Source organism: Cryphonectria parasitica, assembly GCF_011745365.1.
Source record: "Cryphonectria parasitica EP155 unplaced genomic scaffold M406scaffold_7, whole genome shotgun sequence".
NCBI lineage: Eukaryota > Fungi > Ascomycota > Sordariomycetes > Diaporthales > Cryphonectriaceae > Cryphonectria > Cryphonectria parasitica.
The window spans coordinates 2450645-2463385 of NW_024468915.1; the positions used below are offsets into that span (position 1 = coordinate 2450645).

The 12741-nt window shown below is 55.2% G+C and overlaps 3 protein-coding genes across 3 annotated transcripts; 2 read left to right on the top strand and 1 right to left on the bottom strand.

Annotated features, from left to right (window-relative positions):
• Positions 1–4: 4 nt before the first annotated feature.
• On the bottom strand, positions 5–1476 carry M406DRAFT_323686 (uncharacterized protein). Its single transcript, XM_040919799.1, has 3 exons — positions 983–1476; positions 762–900; positions 5–686 (listed from the first exon to the last, which is right to left on the bottom strand). The coding sequence occupies exons 1-3, from the start codon at positions 1118–1120 to the stop codon at positions 385–387; spliced, it is 579 nt and encodes a 192-aa protein (XP_040773754.1). The 5' UTR covers positions 1121–1476; the 3' UTR covers positions 5–384.
• A 960-nt stretch (positions 1477–2436) lies between these two features.
• On the top strand, positions 2437–6816 carry M406DRAFT_235618 (uncharacterized protein; the record flags this gene model as incomplete). Its single annotated transcript, XM_040916021.1, has 1 exon — positions 2437–6816. A coding segment is annotated over one exon (4380 nt), but the record flags the coding sequence as incomplete, so codon positions are not given.
• Positions 6817–9024: 2208 nt separating this feature from the next.
• M406DRAFT_93135 (uncharacterized protein) lies at positions 9025–12581 on the top strand (the record flags this gene model as incomplete). The annotated part of the gene is made up of 4 exons (XM_040926244.1): positions 9025–9228; positions 9375–9522; positions 9620–11055; positions 11101–12581. The coding sequence occupies 4 exons, from the start codon at positions 9025–9027 to the stop codon at positions 12058–12060; spliced, it is 2748 nt and encodes a 915-aa protein (XP_040773756.1). The 3' UTR covers positions 12061–12581.
• Between the last annotated feature and the right edge of the window lie 160 nt (positions 12582–12741).

The following is a 12741-nucleotide window of genomic DNA, read 5'->3' on the forward strand; positions in this document are numbered from 1 at the left end:
AGATGTAATCATATTGGCGCCGTGAATTGGGTATATCCTTAGGTAAGAGAGCGGTCCTTGCCGTGTGATACTCGTCCATCCTGACCGCCGAGCCGACGTAGTCCCATTTTCGTGCAGATGGAAAGAATCAATAAACTTCTTGTGATGCAAACCCATCCAGCCCTAGTAAACCCTGATCCAGTAATGCCTTTACCGTCCCTTTACAATTCTATGCGCACGTCCCTATACCCATCCTGTTCCAAGCGGCCGACCGAAGCTCGGTACCAATCAAACTTCGCAGTATCCCATGATATAGATCAGCATGCGCTGAAAAGCTCGGCGTCTGCCAACGAACGAGTGTTTTTGGTTCTCGGCCCCACCTGAACAAAACTCGGGAAAACGCCCTCATCTCCAGCTCTGGCTCCCCCTCCTCTTCGCCGCCCTGATCATCAGCTCCCTGGTGTCCTCCCTTAGCGTGACCCAGGCCCATAGCCAGCTCATGGTCTCGACAAAGATGAAGACGAAAAAGACGCGGTTCTTGAGCTCCTCGCCGCCCCAGCCCGAGGGCTGGTAGTTGGGATTGTAGGCGTGGGCGATTGGGTGGGACATCCAGCCGCGGGAAGTGTCGGCGCGGTAGAAAGGGCTGGAGGAGCTGGAAAAGAAGGTATATAGGAGGAGGAGGAAGCTGACGAGGAAGCGGAGGGGTGCTGGGAGGAGAAGAAAAAAAGATTATTAGTATCTCTTTTAAGGAGCGTAGGAAAAAGGATGGGTGGATGACGTACCTTGAACTCCCCAGTGGTGAATCAGAGAAATCTCTTCTGGCATGCTGAGGGTGACGAGATCCGTGAAGCCCCAGATGCCCAGGACGATGCCCAGGAAGGCAAGGCTGGCGGATCGTGCCTCGAAGCTGCGCTCATACGACTACAGGAGTTGTTCACCATTAGCTCAAGACCTCTCTCTCTCTCTTTCTACCCTTCCCAGTGCGGAGGAGGGCGTAGCATACCATGCCAGTGGCTTCGCCGAGCATGAGGACCAAGGCCTGGTCGGCTATTGTGCCAGGGTTGGTCAAGAGAAAGAAACCCAGGGTGATATGGAAAAGCGACAAAGAGGTCAAGATCGTCTTGGCGGATATGAGCGCCATGATCGTGGAGTGGGTGGAACGGAGGGGACGGCGTAGGAGCAAGGTGACACAGTGGGAGGGTGGAGGAGGGGAATCGTCGCCTTTATACGCAGAGCTCGGAAGAGGACACAGCAAATTTCGTTGCTGTCTCCGGGAGCGAGACGAACGGAAAGGAAGGGCTGTGCCGCGCCGGGTGCAAGCTTGAAGGATTGATGGTCTTGAGGGGCAGGGAGAATAGCGGTAAAGTTGTGCAGGTGATGCCCCGAGAGCTGCGCCTGTCTTCCTTGTCAGGTCTGCAGTTAAGTTGTGGCAGCTTTGAGTTGGAAGGAGTTGAGGCGACAAGCTGAAGATGTCGCAAAACCTGAGGCTTGATGTTCTCCAACACAAACTTCTTTGGGTAGGTCTTCAACTGCCTTGAGTGTTCACATGCCTCGAGGTGTCCTCATGCTGGACTAGGTAGGACAGGGGTCCTAGCTCGATGCTACTAGCTGTTTGGAGGCTCTTCAGTGAGACAAGGGGCTGTTGTGGGGTTACAGTTATAGGGAGCTATTAGTGCTTTGGGAAGGCTTGGACAGGGCAGTCGTCCTCCACTTACAGTACTGATAAGCTTCGACAGCTATCTTCTCATAAATCTATAAGTCTTCGAGAGTTGAATGTCATGTCCTGCAGCCCTAGATTCATCAGTGCTGGTAGCAATTCTCTGCAAGGTCACCGATCAATTCTGAAGTGTTCTAATAAGCAATGAGTTCTGACTCTTGTGAGGTGCATTTTCACACAGTAACACTGTAGAAGGATCGAGTGGAAGTACTGTATGTAATCATTGGTGTATAGTCTTGTCAATTTAAATACCAGACCTCGTAGTTGATACAACACGTACAGTACAGTAGCATACAAGGGACCCCCGGGGGGGGCAGTGTGAGGGTTCACGCACAGGGTGGGCCGTCAGACAGGGCCCTACGGCAGATTACAGCGGTTTGTTGACCCCTGACCAACGTCACTTCGTCCGCTGTCCATCGCTCACTGCTAGTACGTATAACCACAGAGTTGCGACCACGGCACCACCACATTGTCCATACGTACAATACAGACAAAACTCCCACATCACGTTTCGGCGCAACAACAGGAGCCAGGCTGGGGATGCTGAGCTGGCCTTGCATCTGCAGCTGCACTACATACAGGCTGACCCTCTTGACAATGGGACTTGGTCGATCATAGCTGTTCACCATGGAACAGCCCTTCTCGACGTCCAAAGTGACGGGTAAGCAGATGGAAATACTCCCAGAACCCTCTCGGCGCCGCCCCAGTCATATGCTGACCATGTATGGCTTGCCCCTGTTGCAGTCGAGTACTTCGACCCTCACGACGTCTACAAGCTCGTTGCCCCCGGTCTGATCCCCCGCCTGCCCCTGCGCAACCTCCACTGGCAGTCGCACGCCGGTCCTCTCCGCTCCATCGAGACCCTCCACGTCGAGCTCCTCGACGCCCTCGCGCCCGCCCCGACCCCTAAGAACCGACAGCTTTCCGTGTCGCCGCTTCCGAGCGCAGGTGTCGACGATGGCTTTACGACGCAGTCCCTTGGCAGCGGAAACCGGCTTGGGGCCGAAGCCGACGAGGCTTTCCCCTCGAAACCATTCTCCCCTGGCTATGGCCCCTCCGCCGCCGCGGCGCGACGCCATCAGATCCCTGGTCTGCGTCGCACGCCCTACCTCAAGGTCCTTTTTGTGCGGTGCGATGACAACGACGCCTACAAGTCCAGCGTGCGGGCCGAGATTCGCGAATGGGTCAAGGAGCACACGACACCCACCGCATCAGGCAGCAGCAGCAAGAAGGAGGCGCGCAAGGGGGCTGAGAATCACGATGCCTTCGAGTGGCTGATCGTGCACGTTGTGGTGCCCAACACCGTGGCTGCGACACAGCCGAGGTCCTCGGGGAGTGGCGGCGGCAAAGGTGTCGATGGTAGCTCTGACTCGCTGCCTACCAAGAGCACGACGTCCAGATGGGGCAAGGGCTCCAGTACGATACTCGAGAAGCTGAGGGCCGACTTCAACCCTTCTTCAAAGTCAGGGGTAGATCGGGTTGCGCAGATCCGGATTGGTGTCAATGATGTTCCATATGATCTGTTGCCGCGCGTCGTTCCTGCTGTGCCCACCGGATACAAGGAGACAGATGAGGATGCCAAAGCAGCCTGGGCTGACCTGATCGATGAGGTCAAGCGCTTGATCTTGACAAGCTTTGACCTGCGGGTCACCCAGTACGAAGAGGATATCAAAGAAAAGGACGCCCAGAGGAGCCTGCCTGGTTGGAACTTTTGCACGTTTTTCATTCTCAAAGAGGGACTTGCTCGAGGCTTCGAGAGTGTCGGTCTCGTTGAGGACTCTTTGGTCGGCTACGATGAGTTGAGTGTTGGCCTCGACGCCATCATCAAAGAGCAAGCGGTTGCAGACGACTCCGAGGTGCCAGGTGGTTCACTCCTCGCTTATACCGAGGACCTCAAGCATATTGCGCAGAAGGCTATGGCCGTTGCGAGCAGCGGCACGATCGAATTCGAGGATGAGGAGCAGGTCAACCTTCAATCAACGGACCAAGCAGCGGCCGACAAATTCGACGAAATACCCATCTCGTTCTTGAAGAAGCCTTACCGGGAATTGATCCTGGCCAATAATGTGTCATTGTTCGATTTCAGGTGCTACATATTTGCCAGGCAGATTGCACTCTTGCTGCGGCTGGGCAATGCCTGGTCCACACGCGAAGAGCTTGTCGCAAAGCTGAAAGAGCAGCAAGAGGCGGTGCTCCATGGCGTGGCCCCCAGCGCACCACCTCCCACACAGGCGGATGAATCCGAGAAGCTTTCCATGCTGGCCGAGATCTGCAAGAGGACACTCGAGTTCATCCCAGCCGTGTCCCATGTCATGCGGCGAGATGTGATTTCGGCACTCACAGAGCAGAAGAAACAGCCAGCAGACGGCGAAACAACGAAGTCGACATCGTCACATGACAATCTTGTCGCTGAGGTCGCCGAGAATATCGTCACATCCTTTGCATTCTCGGTCGCACAGCAGATCTTAGCCCAGACCTCCACAAAGGCCTTGCCCATCCCATCTGGAGCCACGTCTTCAGAAAATGAAGAAGGTTCCGAGCCGAAAGTTTTATCGATGCCAGAGGCCAAGACAGTAATGCATCCTGCTAGGACCTCTTCTCTCCGTGTTAGCACCGCCGGTAGTCGACTTGCCTCTATGCCAAGCCCGAACTTCTTTCCCGGCCCAGGGACCTCCCGCAGCGCCAGTGTTCCTGATGTTCAGGAAGTGGTAGACCAGCATCAGAGGAAGGCAGGCATGGAGGATCTGGCTGCTAGGAGAGCCGAGCTTTATACCTTGTCGCGAAACATCCTTGAAGAGGCTGGCAAAAAGCGCGGCTGGAGTGACGGGTGGTCATCTGCGCCGGTGATAGGAGAGACCGGCGTGCTTGAGATGGAGGAGGTGAGCCTCGATGACGACAACCACAAACCAGCTACTGCCTCGGCCGCTGCCGAGACCACCGGAGGATCGCAATCTCTGTACACCTTAGCAGGCCTGGACAGCAAGCTGCTTCGAACGGCTCTCGATAATAGGGACGATTTTTATAGGCTATATGAGATGCTGACAGACAAAGCCTTGCGGCATTATACGGTCGCCAATCATACACACTCTGTCCTAGCCAACATGTCGGATCTTGCTGTCGTCAAATACTACTTGGAGGACTACGCGGCCGCCGCCTCGTATTTTCTGCGAACGACCCCGTTCTATGGCGAGAGCGGCTGGAGCTTGCTGGAGCTGTCCATGCTCGTCATGTACTCCAAGTGCCTGCGTGAGCTGAAGCGGAACGAGGACTACGTGCGCGTGGTGCTCAAGCTCCTGTCCAAGGCGGCCAGCTCAGAGAAGGATCGGATACAGGCGAAAGGCTCGTTCAGAATAGGGGACACGGACGCTGCAACAAAGTATGCAGAGAGTGACGCATTCAAAGGGTTTCTTCCGGACTTCCTGGCAGCTGCCAATTCTTTCAACAAGGAGGTGAAACATTCTCTGCAGAATTTCTTCACGAACATCGAGCTCGAGGGCACACCGACATATGACGATGATCAAGATAGCTTTAGCCTCGTCGTGAAGCTGCACAGCGTGCTAGTTGATCCTATGCCTGTGGAAAAGGCTATGCTGCGCCTGGTTACGGCCGGTGGTGCCCGGGAGCTGTGGCTGGAAACCAAGCAAGCTCTGGAGCTCAAACCGGGGCGGAACAAGATCCAGCTGCACGGCACATCGATGAGTCCGGGCACGTACGAAGTGGATCGCGTTCAACTGTCGAGTGGTTCGTTGCGGCTTAACTTTGAGCGACAAGCGTTTCAGCCCATCGACCGCAATGCTGTGAACTTGAGGAACCCATATGTGGTGCTGTTCCAGCGTGCAGACACCTTGGACGTAGAGGTTAGGCCCTCGTCAATTGTGCAGCTCGACCAGAACACTGCAATGGATCTTGACCTGCAAACAGGGTGGAATGAAGTCCAGACGTGCAGCATTCGCATCCGTGCCGCAACAGGCGGGTTACGGCTTCTTACCAGTGAGGCTCAGATCACCGGTGATGGGGACCAGCCCCAGCCGAAGACGCCAGAAGCCGGTCTATTTTCGTTCGACAGCCTGGCACCCAGGTCCTCCATCAGCTTACGAATCCCGTTTACCACGGAGCAGGAGATCACCAACGTTTCGGTCAAGGTTGAGGTAAAGTACATGACAGACAAGGGCGATTTCACGCTTCTGAAAACACCAACGATCTCCCTGGCGTTGAAGCTGGGGGTGAACGTACAGGATGTCTTCAAACATTCCGCCCTGTATTCACGCTTCACCATCTCAACCTCGACGAACAGCCCTCTCCGCCTCTTCAGATCCCAGCTCGACGAGTCCGATATCTTCGAGTCAAGGCATGGCGTGGCGCCAGCGAATCCGGTCATCATCTTCCCCAAGCAACCCGCCAGTCTCCTGTACCAGATCAAGCGCAAGGCTGGATCCAAAACGGGCCCCAAGGCCAACAAGACCATGCACCTCCGACTTTTCTATAGTGTTCTGCAGGACGAGATTGCAGATAACATCCGCGACTCGCTCGTGGCTTCACTCAAGGATACGCCTCTCTGGCGGTACAGCCGGCTCCTGGTAGCCACGGTGCTGGAACGAGTGCGGCACGATCTTACAAATTATGACCTTGAACGTGCAGCAGTGTTGGGCGAGCTGCCCACCGGCTTTCTTGCAGAGACGAAATGGCAGAAGCACTTTTATGGTCTGGGCGCAGCACTCAACGGGCAAGATGTGGCCTCACTCCTCTCCGAATTCATTGTCACTTGGGCGAAAGAACGCCGGAAGGTGTCCGCCATGCGGCCAGTTGTTGACCACGCGCAGCAGCAGATTGTCATCCCCGTCGACATACCTTCCATTGCGGTGGTGCACACAGCCGACATCAGGCTCCAGCGACCTATCCCCTCCCTGCTGCAGCCTCTTGACGACAGCGAGACACCAGCCGCGTGCGTCAACCAGCTGCTCCCTGCGACGTTGCACCTCAAGTGGACAAGGATATGGGACACGGAACGCAACAGTGGCGCTCAGGACGAGCCGGACGCGGGCGATGAGTTCAGCTACGAGGTCAGCGCCCCCAGTGACACGTGGCTCGTGGGCGGGCGCAAAAAGGGGCACTTTGTGATCCCGTCTCCCTCCTCCGCCTCTGGGGCGGAAGATGAGCTCAGCTCATCGCCCATTAACGAGGCGGACATCCCTCTCGTGATGATCCCTCTACGTGAGGGACGTCTGCCGTACCCGTCTGTCGAGGTGAGGGAAGTCACTCGCGGCAGTGGCGAGGCTACGGGTGACGATGGCAGTGGTGGGAAGGATCACCCGCTTGCTGGGCACTGCGAGACGGACTACTGTAACCTGGGAGAGACGGTGCGGGTTGTCGCCGATCGGGGGCGTGTTACGGTCAGCCTTGATGCCAGTGGACCAGGCGGTGGGCCGCTGGTGCTGGAGACGGAGAGAATTTTGAGATTGGAGGATAGCTTGCAAGGGAGGATTGTGGCATAGAGACTCTGCGCTGTGTCCCTCTGTGCAGCTTGCCTCTATGTGTGCTACCTTGTCAGCTTTCAGGTCCTGTTTGAGCCAGTCTCTCTTCCATAGAAACAAACTCCTACTAGATAGATTTACGAAGCTATTGTAGGCTCCAAATCTACCTGTCTATTTATTCTCTGTTTCTTCTTCTTCTCCTCCCTTTGCACTTTTGTTTTTTACTTGCTTGTTATTCTGTGCTTCCACAACCTTTTTTGGGATGTAATACTGAGTAATAATGACGATGGCAATGCAAGCCACAGCTAGTTGATATGGTGAGATCAAGCTGCAGGTGTATTATGCTCCTGCAGAGAGAACGGGAAAAGATGACGAGCAGGAAAGAGGACCCACTAGAGGGTCCGAGCCGCCTCTAAATAAAGGGCGGTACAGGGGCACAGGGGTGGGCATTTTGGGGGATTGGCAGTTGGTTTTGGGGGCTTGGGATGGTGATGGGGGCCTTAAGTATAAAGTAGGCAGCGTAGTAGGTTGTAGCAGGTACAGAAGAGGTAGAACAAAAACAGATGATATTTGACTGAGAATGATGATCTTGCCTACCATCTCGTGGTTACTACTTTTGTCTGACTCTTGCGTCTGTTTACAGTCATTTCTATCATTGAACATATCTGAAAATTTGCTGTAGTATTAACAATGGTAGTTGTTGTTGTTTCGTACATATTACAGTAGTCGTAATAGTAATAGTACTTCCTACCAAGTATTACCACAGTATGGCGTTGTTTTGTTTGGTTACATAGCGCAGGTGGTGGACCACTGTAAGGTGAGTTTCAAGACCCCTGAGGTGGCTGTCTGATGACGAAATGATGAGTGCTAAAGGCTGCAAACCCCGTCAGATTTGGGGTTGGTGTCCGTGATCCTTGCTTTGGCTTGGGCGTAGACTTTGCCTTGCCTTGGCATGGCATGGCCTGGCTGTGCCCTGTAACTTGAATCAACTATCCTCACCCACAGCAGCAGCGCGTTAGGTTCAATGCAGTAATTGCTTCTTGTTTAACCCCCTCCCCCCCTCCACAGACACCACACCACCATATCTTTTTGCGTGCCTGGGTAATCAATGTCCATGTCAACATGATGAGATCCGAGCTTCCTCATCCACACCCCTGAAGACGATTGGACCCTTTCTTTTTTTTGTTTTTTTTTCTATTGTTTTTTAACGTTCGTTCTTTCAAACTCTAGCTAAACAAGGCTGACCTGATCCCTTCCCAAGCATTCTTGTCTCACGCAGCTAAACAGGACGACACAGAGGACCAATCAGGAACCCTCGCCTCCTTCTTGTCGTGCCTCCTCCTTCTCCTCCTCCTTCTTCCATCTTGTAGATTACTCTTGCTTCACCCCTAATCCTTCCCGCGCTCACCACCCCCTGGCTATTACATATTTTGGTCTTTTTTACCCGCCTGGATGCCCCTCGTCTCTGCATTATTCCGACTGCCGACACCAACTCGTTGTCCTCGAAACATCCCATCTCCTAACGCGCCTCGTCTACGTATACCGAATTGTCGAAAACCCAAGCCTAATCTTACCCCCTGAAAACGCCCAGTCCGCAACGTTTGAACCACTCGAATGCGCCTGTCTCTGACCCAGCCCACCACGCCTTGCGCCTCTCGATTGCTACACCTAACACCGGTTGACCTCGCCGCCACCTGACACCAATTGAGCCACAGAAGACATTCCGTCGTCCCCACGTCATCCGTGACGCGACGGCGGGCACCCTGGCGGACAGGCTGACCAACCCGGCGGATCCGCGTCGGGCGGAGGGAGGCAGCAGCAGAAGACGAAGAAGAGGAAGAGGAAGAGATGATGCAGATGCAGCAACAACTGCTGCAGCAGCAGGCGCGCGGGACGACTGAACGCAAGGCCAAGCTTGCCCGGTCCTACCAGGAACTGCTTGACGAGTTTGGAAACAAGGACCTCAAGACCGTTGGCAACTACCACCTGGGTCGGCTCATTGGCAAGGGCTCGTTCGGAAAGGTCTATCTTGCTACCCACAAGCTCACCAACGGGTCAAAGGTGCGTCTTCTGCTCCTTCTCACGACGGAGGACTGTTCGCAGGCGCGCAGGACGAGCAGGATGAGGGAGGGGACAGAGAGAGGAAGGAGAGACAGAGAGAGACGAATTCATGGTGATGATGGCTAATTGTATTTGTGGCATGGCAGGTCGTGCTCAAGTCTGCAAAGAAAGATGACTCTAACCTCGCCCGCGAAATACATCACCACCGGCAGTTTGTGCATCCGCACATCGCCCGGCTGTACGAGGTGGTCGTGACCGAGAATCTCGTCTGGATGGTGATGGAATACTGTTCAGGTAAGGAGAGGAGGAGAGGAGAGCAGCAGAGGAGCGGGATGTCAAGGACTACTGGAGAGAATCACTTTATATGTGCTCGGCGCTGACAGGATGGTAGGCGAGGAACTTTACGACTATCTCCTCAGGCACGGCAAACTTCCCGTCGACAAGGTCCAGAAGACTTTTACCCAGCTCGTCGGGGCTGTCGCATACGTCCACCAGCAGAACTGCGTCCACCGCGACCTCAAGCTCGAGAACATCCTCCTCGACAAGCACGAGAACGTCAAACTGCTAGATTTCGGCTTCGCGCGCGAGTATGAGGGCAGGTCCAATTACCTACAGACCTTCTGCGGCACGATCTGTTACTCGGCACCCGAGATGCTCAAGGGCGAGAAGTATGCTGGGGAAAAGGTGGACGTCTGGAGCTTGGGTATCATATTATATGCGCTGCTGTGTGGGGAGCTCCCCTTCGACGATGACAACGACGACGAGACGAGGCGGAAGATCCTGGGCGACGAGCCGAAATACCCCGATCATCTACCACCCGACGCCCTGTCCTTGCTTAAACAGCTCCTCTCCAAGAGGCCGTTCCCTCGACCGTCCCTGTCTGACATCCTCAACCACCCTTTCCTGGCCGAACATGCACCCGAGCAGCGGGCCGTCCTGGCCAAGCAGCGTGTCGAGCCCTTCTCCACCCCGCTGGAGAAGGACACGCTGCATCGGCTGAAGGCCGCTGGGGTGAACACTGACGACGTCATAGAGTCTGTGCTGGCCCAGAAATGCGACACGCTTGCTGGATGGTGGACGTTACTGCTCGAGAAGGAGGAAAGGAAACACGAGAGGAGGGAGAGGAAGCGGAAGGAGAAGGAAGGGGATCGGAGGAGCTCCCGACGGTGGTCCCAGGCATCAAGTCGCCTTGAGCGTTTGGCCCCGGTCGGCGAAGAAGGCTCGCTCGTCAAGCTGGGTGACCCTCCCATGCTACGGCCGAGGGGCCGTTCGGAGAGGAGGAGCGGATACTATCCCGACTTCCAGATCACGGACTTGCCTGGGTTGCCAGAGGCTGGAAGGTCGAATATCACGCTGAGTCCGGACCAGGAGATGCCACCACCGCCGATCGACAAGGACTCTATCCGATCCGTCAGCAGCTCTCGCCGGAGACCTATCCCGCCACCTAAGGAGGGCGTGCCTGGGGTTCTACGCAGTGCGAGATCTAGAGGCTCCACACTGCATCTCGTCACGACCGGCGATGCACTGGAGGGACGGGGCAGGAGCCAGGGCAACGACACTTCTGGACCACAGAAACTCCGCAAGAAGCCCTCACAAGGGTTCATATCGCACTGGAAGAATCTGACACACTGGCTCTTCGACTCGACGCGGCGGCACAAGGATCCCAACAAGGTGCTGAGCCATTCGACGCCTAACCTGCGTGATAAGACGCGCGGTGGGAAGGACGGCAAGCTTTCCAAGGAGAACAGCCCGAGGCCACACACCGGCAAGACGGTGGCGTCACAGACGCCTCAGGCGACGGCTGTGGCAACGATGCCCACCAACCTGGTTGTGAATGGCATACCAAAGAGGACTGCAACAGGCTCGACCAAGACGCCTGGCAGCGCCGGCAGTCCCACGACTGCAGTTTTCTCGACGCCAGGGGGGGCCTCACATAGCCATCGACGTGCGCCGACAGGGGGCTCATACAAACGCCAGTCTCTGTCACCCTCTCCTATCACGCCTCGATCTACCGTCCGAAGATCATCAGCCGGCCTGCGTGGCCGCAAGTCTACATCATCCTCCGTGTCGTCCATACGATCTATGCATCATACACACCACCATACCCACTCCAAAGCCTCCTCCACATCGTCGACCAATTCGGTCTCCACGAACATGTCCAAGACGCCGATGCAGACAGGCCGCAGCCCACACCACTCGGTCAAGGTCCTGCCGGCCACCCCGACTTCGGTCACGTCTTTTCCCAGCAATATCCGACTGGTTAGGGGGGCGCCGCTACCCCTCTACACCGAGAACGCGTCATCGAGGAGCAGCAGTGGTGGCAGGACAGGCAGTCTCGCCGCCAGCCCAATGATGCCGGCCCCACGATCTCCGAACCCTTTTACTTCCACATTTGGGGAGCGCAGTGGGCCATTCTTTGCTAAACGCAAGCGGAACCTATTCAAAGGGCCGACGTCAGCTGTGGGCGGAAGTAGCGGCCGCAGCGATCGAGGCACCCCGACGCACAGCCGAAGCGCGAGCGGTGACCGCCTGGGCCGGCGCAGTGGGGAGATTGCCGCCGTACAAGAAGAAGACGAGGAAGACTCGCTCGCGATGGGCGACGATGACGATGATGACCGCGACACGGTCAAGTTCATGGGGGTCGAAGAAGAGGACGAAGACATCGAGGAGGTGGAAAACTTCACACCTGTGGTCAAGGGCCCTGGCGAGCAGATCGAGGAGGTGATATTTGAACCAAGCGAGGTTGACACGTTTGCCAATGGGCAGGCTGGCGCGGGATCCATGGCAATGACAGGATCGTCGACTGGTGTTGTCGAGGCGGCTGTCAAATGAGCTGACGTGACCGCAAGTCCTTTTTCCACACACACACACACACACACACACACACACACACATCCTTCATACGCAGATGCTCTAACCTTTGCTTCCTTCTTGAGGGGACCGGTCGAGAGCCTCCCCTTCCTCCTTCATCAAATCACTTTCAACATCATACAACCTACATCATCATCATGCTGCTGTCGGGCTGGTGCCGCACTATGCTCACCACGTTCACCCTGACATCTACGTTCTTGTACGGTGCAAGCGCCAAAGCTTTATTATTCTTTCTATAGAGATGTTTTGTAACCCCTTCCCATACGAGCTCAGCGACCAAGTTCTTCTTCTTGCTTTTTCTTAGTAATATTCTATCTGGCCTGTTTGTATCAAGCATCTATTTCTATTTTCTCTTGTTCGTCTTATTATCTCTTCACCTCCCCTTTGCCATCAATGATACCTCTGACTACTCCATTTCTTCAAAATCTCGCAAGGAGATACTATTCAACCGGAAGTTCTTTTCGTCATAATTCATACTCTTCCTCACATGGTCTCTGGTGCCTATATGTCTTGTGTGATGTGGTGTGATCTGTACTTGGTGTGGTGTCCATTGAAAAGATGGGTGGGTATCTTGAAATCTAGCTAGATGGCCGGCTTCTTTTACTGAGAGCATGCTTCGTTCGCTTCGAGACTGTTTCACAC